The sequence below is a fragment of the Actinia tenebrosa genome, unplaced genomic scaffold, assembly GCF_029948245.1.
Source record: "Actinia tenebrosa isolate PJP-AT-01 unplaced genomic scaffold, QUT_ActTen_1.0 PGA_scaffold0__85_contigs__length_37466705, whole genome shotgun sequence".
NCBI lineage: Eukaryota > Metazoa > Cnidaria > Anthozoa > Actiniaria > Actiniidae > Actinia > Actinia tenebrosa.
Window position 1 is genome coordinate 336,424 of NW_028292569.1, and position 7,078 is coordinate 343,501.

The 7,078-nt window shown below is 34.6% G+C and overlaps 1 protein-coding gene across 1 annotated transcript; it reads left to right on the top strand.

Annotated features, from left to right (window-relative positions):
• The first annotated feature begins 239 nt into the window (after positions 1-239).
• On the top strand, positions 240-5,440 carry LOC116304378 (uncharacterized). Its single transcript, XM_031714107.2, has 5 exons — positions 240-489; positions 2,615-2,777; positions 2,899-3,050; positions 3,218-3,622; positions 3,707-5,440. The coding sequence occupies exons 1-5, from the start codon at positions 429-431 to the stop codon at positions 3,967-3,969; spliced, it is 1,044 nt and encodes a 347-aa protein (XP_031569967.1). The 5' UTR covers positions 240-428; the 3' UTR covers positions 3,970-5,440.
• The last annotated feature ends 1,638 nt before the right edge of the window (positions 5,441-7,078 follow it).

The window sequence follows — 7,078 nt, forward strand, 5'->3', positions numbered from 1 at the left end:
TAGTTGAGATGGAAATTGTAATTCGCTTAGCTTCTCCCCTAACCTCTGCATGGTCTCGTCTTTCTATTAAACTATATTCCGACTTTAGAATAAACACAAGTCAACCTCTTGCTGAAGTCTAATGAATGCAATCGTAAAAATCACGAATTTCAAGAGTCAGTTTGTTTTGCTTTGCCTTTTTAAACAAAAATTATGCATCTAATCTGCATATGCTATTCAATGGTTTAAGAATAGAGAGAACGACAGACCAGATGGCCGTCACTCTCGACCCAGCTATTTCGTATCATTACTTTTCGGCCCGCATACACTTTGTCTGGGATAATATTTTAGAAAATATATCATTCACTTTAATACTCAGAAAAACCTACGTTGTGTTCATACTAAAACCTTTTTTAAACCAACATTAATAGTGACATCGTCTTACAAGAATGTTTTTTGCATTTTCCCTACTTTGGTTTTTCGTTACCCTGAAGAGAATCGAGAGTTTGGGTAAGTTGATATTTAAACCTATAGTTTTTTTCAGTCTTATTTTTATGTGTAGTCTTGTCGGCTTGTGAAAAACAGCAAAAATTCAAACAAACTTCATCCCTATATTATTACTTTCTGGTTCATTTAGTTACTATCGAGTTCGCGTAAGTTGACATTTAAACCTACAGTGTTTTTCCCCAGATTTATTTATATGTTTAGTCTTGTTGGCTTCTGAAAAACAGCAAAAATTCAAACAAACTTCATCCCTAGATTCTTACTTTCTAGTTCATTTTCTTACAATCGATATTTTTCGAAAAGCTCTATTTATTCATCAAAACGAAAACGTTCTATTTATTAATCATTTTCACTTTCTTGAGCCAAGCTACATTGATAGCAATCATTTAACCTTAAGGGTTTTTTTCCTTTTTAGTCCTAATAAGTAGTCATCCTTCTTCTCGAGTAACAATATATTCAGTGTACAAAATTATATTACTAATGACTGACCTAGAATACCTTTTTTAATAACCTTGAAATGGCTTTTATCATTCGAGTGACTTTATCCCTTTAATTTAAAGAATATAAACCTAGAAATATGGCTTGAAAAAAACGAGAAATCACTATGATAATTCGGAATCTAACAAAAGGAAAAAATAGAAAATCTGTGTCCTCGCCTGAACGACATAATATTGTGCGAGAAATGCTGGTTTTTTGGTTCGAAAACTGGATAAAGCGACTAAAAATAGCGAGATAAAAGGTTTGAAAAACATTTTTTTGTGACTTTAGTTTATCAAATGCGAATATAAAAATCCCCATTTGACATGATTTATCACTAAAATTCATCTTGGTGTTAAAAATCTGGCTCTAAGTAAAAGTGTTTTTTTAAGTTGAGAGATTGCAAGTTCGTAATGGGTTTTAATGATAACCATCACGTCAGTGACAAGAACTTTTTATTTCGTAAGACAAGGCCCGGTGATGTGTATCTATTCTAGGATTAGAAAACCGCTATTACTTCGTCGGCAAAAAATAAAGACAAAAAGTTTACTCTTTCTTAAAGACTAAAGATTAAGACGTCAAAAAGTTGAATATATAATTCAAAATAGCGCCAAAAGTGCAACCGAAAACCTGTTACAAAACTCAAATAGAATTGGGCAGAATAGATAAATTTATTTTCATACAAACGTTATTTTTTAATTTTGTTTAAATTTTCTAAGCATTACTTGAATTACGCTTTGGATTGGAATAAATTTTGGCAACAACTCGTGCACCTGTTTTGAAAGTAAAGAAGTACTCGTTTTCGACTCCAATGTAAAGAAAAGTGCAAACTTGATTGATTGAAAACTTCAGAAGTCAAATCTAGGATGTTGTTTTTTTTGTCCTATTATTTACATTGTTCTTTTTTCTAGTCATTTCAAATTCTAAAAAATTCACCTTGCTTCAGCTGACTTTAACATAGTCGACTGTTTCACGTTAATAACCCGTTAATATACCTTCAATTTTGAATATATGTATGAGAAAAATTTTAGGCCCTTTTTCGTTTGTGTATTTATCATTTTAACCAATTTTGAGATGAAAATATGTCTTATCACATGCCTTGATTCAAGAAAGAAATTTTGAAAACAAAGGTTCTTGTCCTTGTGTTTGATGAGACCGTAGCAACCGAATTTGCGCTCTTCATATGAGCAGTTGTTTTGTTTCTTTCCGCCGCCCGTGGAATATGCTTTTTTCACTCTCTTTTTTTAATTTAAAGTTTAAATTGAAAAAGCTAAATAAATACGAGGGTTAAGTTTATGTGCCTAGACGTCAGTATAAAATAAGCGTATGAAGGCGTGTTTTGTTAGTCGTTGACACCGGTATTAAAATCCCGTTAACTCGGGGTTTTTCCGAAATGAAAAACATTTAAAATATTTTCAAACTTTTGTCAGTTTTATTCATCTTTAAATTTGTCTTACCTACGGAATTTTTTTCTGCAGTTGTTTATGTAAGATATTCCCTACATTAAGCGCATTAGATCATATATTTTAATGAATTTTTGCGCTATATAAGTAATAAAATTATTATTATTATTATTGGCATTCGTAGACAATAGGTTCCTTATCTTTTGTATCTCATAGTTCTTTACACTCGTAACTTTATTCATTTATCTTAGCTGTATCTTCTCCTTATGTCGGAGTTGGTTGCTATGCTGACAAGAGCAACACTTCACACCCTCTTCCTGAATTACTCGAGAATTTTTACTTTTCAATGACATGGAACACTATCGAGGAGGTCATTGAAAACTGCTCGCGACTGGCTCAAAGCAGAGGACATAGGTAAATAGATCAGTATTCACTAAAGACTGGCTTCAACGTAACCCTTTTACATCTGCACTTCACATCTACCCGCACAAACCACTTGATTCGATGGATTTTCGTTTCGTTTTCATACTTGTAGGTATTTTGGTCTTCAACATTATGGCGAGTGTTGGTCGGGAAAGGATTCCGAGGTAACATATGCTCGCGATGGCTCGAGTGAGAATTGCGTGAAAGGAGTAGGGAAAGATGGAGCGAATTACGTCTATAAATTTGTCAACAGCCTTGATCAAAGTAAGTATACATCATATCAGAAATTAAATTAAAGAAGTTTTCCCTTTTTTAAATAGTTGTATCCTTGGCTTGTACGTGACGTCATAGCCGCCATGTTGGTTAAATCATAACCTTTAAACTTTGCATTAAAGTTAACATTACAGTGTATCAATTAATGTTCGTTACAGGTTGTGATCTGGGTTGGCACACAGCAAACGACATGTGTTTTCACATCAGTTTCAACACGTCCTTCAACAGCCAAGTACAAGCCGCCCAATACTGCACGAACTACCGTGGAACCTTTTATCTTACCAAGTCTGGTGGTGACTTCGTCCAAGATCGCCTCATTAAAACACTACACCTAAATGATTATCTCAACACAACTAACTGCTTGGTCCTAAGCCAGGCCAGTGTACCATACGTGGGAGTTTTGCCCACTTGGAATGAATCACGTGATCCTCATCTTGCAGGGGGTCTCACAGGCAGCAGTCTGGGTACTAATTATGAGTGTGCAGTTAAAGATGTATATGGAAAGTGGTATCATCATCAATGTGAATTGCAAAAGTGTAAAGTCGTATGTAGCAAGCAACGAGGTTAGGTCCTTGTGTATTATTTTTTTGTTTACCAGGAATGGCACAGTAAAAATTATTTAGGATTCCCAATCTTATTAATTCCAGATCTTCCCGCAACACAAGGCTCCTTCAGTATGGTCCATAAAGACACCACCTTCAACAACAGCATTCTGATGTGGCAACTGGTAGATGACGTCACTCAGTGTGCACGTGAATGTCTCGTGACGGACACGTGTGCTTCATTTAAATATGAGTACAAATCACGTGTAGAACGAGTGGGTTCCCTGTGTGCTTTGAGTGATCGGAGGATTTCTGATTCGGATTTACTTCAATCAGATGTCTATAACTATTACGAACGGCTTAGATAAATCAAAACAGCGAACGAGGTATTTTTGCACCGCCATATTGGAATAGACAACTGAAAATACCTTTGTTAGAGTACGCCATCACTGATGTCAATAATCAGTGATATTCAACCCAGATGTCGGCAGTTCATTCGCGTTCATTCAAGCTTATTGTTACTGCACATGCTCAGGGAAATAATCTCTTATTGAACATGCGCAGTAAGAACGGCAAAGTCTTTGAGTTGATAGTGAGCAGTAGTTTCGAGTCAAGCAATTTTTTGAGGCTATAGAGGCTTTGCACCATTACGTGATGGCAGCCATGACAGGAGACACGAACAATTGAATCTGGTCGAATCTGATTTTCATGAGAAAGAATTCAGCTTCCCAGGGGAGAACAACTCTATTGTTGTACCTCCTTTCATAGCCGCCATCACGTGATGGTGCAAAGCCTCTATTTTTTTGTAGTTGTTCGGCAAGCGACTCAGTGCACAACCGTACCCAAGAAACAATAAATTTTAAATGTGGCCGCCATGATATAAAATAAGCAGGAAAAATCAATAGAACTGGGCTCTTTTTCTTTTAACCATCAAAACCATCCGCTCTACACCTGTAATAATATAAATAATATTTTTTAATGTCTCAAAAAACCCACGCATGCGCACGAAGGCTTCAAGACGATTTTGAGCCCACGTTGCTAGTTGTAACTCAGCGGCACTCAACAGGGTTTTTTTTTTTTCACAAAAATTATAGGACTAAAAATGTTTAAACTTCTAACTTGACTTGTATAAACTGTATAAAATAATTTAACTACTATTTATGAATAGTTTTTTGTAAATTAATATAATGCGCCGCAAGTCCAATGTTATAAGAATCTCTCAAAATTTCAAAACTTAAAGCATTCAAATTTAGAGTCGAATGTTTTAAAACAGATTTTAAAGTTGTATAAGTTTATCTTGGTTGATAAATTTAATTAATTCTTAATTTTGGCAACTATTCTCAAATACAGTCCCATTCACGCATCTGTATCGCCATGTTGAGAGGTGCTCTTTATCACCACCTTCAAATATACCCTAGTGTGAGAGAAAGATCCCTGCGTAGGATATGTACAAAAATAGCCCTCAATTCTTTATCTTTAAACAAAAAAGGTCAAAAATATATTGCATTTAAATATTTCATGTTTTTGCTATCCGTGCAAGGTATTTATTATTTAAAGGCAAATTTCAAGCCATTGTAACCAAAAACACTTTAATTCGATGATTTTTGAAAACATTTTAAATGTAAAATTAAACCGAAATCTGCAGAAGTGTAAACTTTTCTGTGGGCGATATTTCAGTGGATAACTCAAATTGAGGAATTTTTGATCTTATATGATAAATTTAAAGTATCAAGAGCGCTGCTCTCAACTGATCATACACGAACTGTGTGGTTTCGGTTTTACTGTAGGGTTTGCAATGGAAGCATTTTAGTCTAAATAAAATAAGTTTAGTTCTCTCAAGTTCCCTGTGTATTCATTTTTATATGAGGTTGGGATTTGCTGCTAGCAGAGTCTCTCTTCTCTTTCTCTCCCTTCCTCTCAACCAAAACAAAAGGAAAATAGACTCTGCTAGTAAGGAAAGGTTGGGATTGATGTGGCATTGAAAAAAATGTTATTGTCAACTAAAATAAATATGATAGAATAACATTATAGAGCAGTTTTTTGTGTGTGATAAGCGATAAAACTTCGGATAAGAAGGACACTCGCGAATGTGCCCAAAAAAAACGAACATTTCAGTGTTACTCAATTCTTTGGCTTGAATCAAATTGATATACCCACATGCTTTCTGAAGGTTTTGCGATTTTTTCCATTCAAAAAGAAGAAAAGTACATTAAAAAATCAGTCAACTTTGGCTGAAAGCTAATTATATATTCCACTTGTTTGTGTTCTGTGACGGATCGGAGTAGTTTTCCTCACAGAGACCCCACCGATACACCGTTTTACAACGTGTACTACTCTGGCTCACTAATTACTTGAAGCTGTTTTTAACAAAGATAAATGCTCCCTTTAAACATTCCAGAGAACTAAACCGAGAAGACTCAAATTCATTATAAAACACCACAGTTCTGGTATATATTTTTATGGGCGTTAACGGCCAAATATGCTAGCTCCTAGAAAGTTTGCTTATTTTCTTTATTTTGCCTATTACATATTTTATGTTCTCTGTCAAAAAAAAAAGATGTAAATCATTCTTTTGCACCTATAATTTTACCTATAATTTGCACCAAGTATTTTAATAGAGTGAAGTCATTAAACCCGTGAAATAGATATTAGACTAATACACTTTAGTAGACCCTAATTTCATTGTTTTCTTTTGTGTCTTTTTGACTATTTATACATGTTGACTAGTATTTTTTTATTTGCCTTCGCTCTATATATTGTAGAAATTGGTACAAACTCTATTTTAAAAGAGAAAAATGGGAAGACTTTCTTATTTAAAAAACTGAAGTCACCCCCTTCTAACACAATTCTCCAATTCAAGTTAGGTTAAAACCCTTCCATAGATAAAACACATTTTGTATTTGCGGTTTCCAAGTACTGTTAAAAACAGCAATCTTAGCCTCTCAGTTTTCGTTTTTGCCTGATTAAAGTTTCATTAGACTTATCAGCCAACAACTACCTATCAGGAGGTAACGGAATATCTGTTGATAGCTGCGTCAGATAGCTGTAAAACTAGGTTATTTTACCTCGAAAGTCAGTACTTCATCAGCCAATGAGCGAATTGTTTATTCTTTGGTCGATCATTTTAAGCAAAAAAGCGTTAAAACAATAATAAATAATAAAGAAATAAGACTGCTTTGAGAAAAGATTCAAACAGCATTTTCTTCATTGTGGGCCGAAAATATTTACTCTGCGAGCAGAAGTTATTTTTCCTTCCTTCCATAGGGCGCTGAGCTTTATGATGGTCAGGGAAACCTAAAGCCAGAACGAAGGGAAGAAAAAGACCTCTGCAAGAAGGTTAAAAATCTTTATGTTAAGGTAATTTGCGAGAAAGTTTTTTTGACCAACAATGCACTGCGCACCTAAATCACCTAGAAAGTCGGTCGCTCAATCAACAGTCACACCACAGCATTAAATATTAATATTATCCTGAGCTCA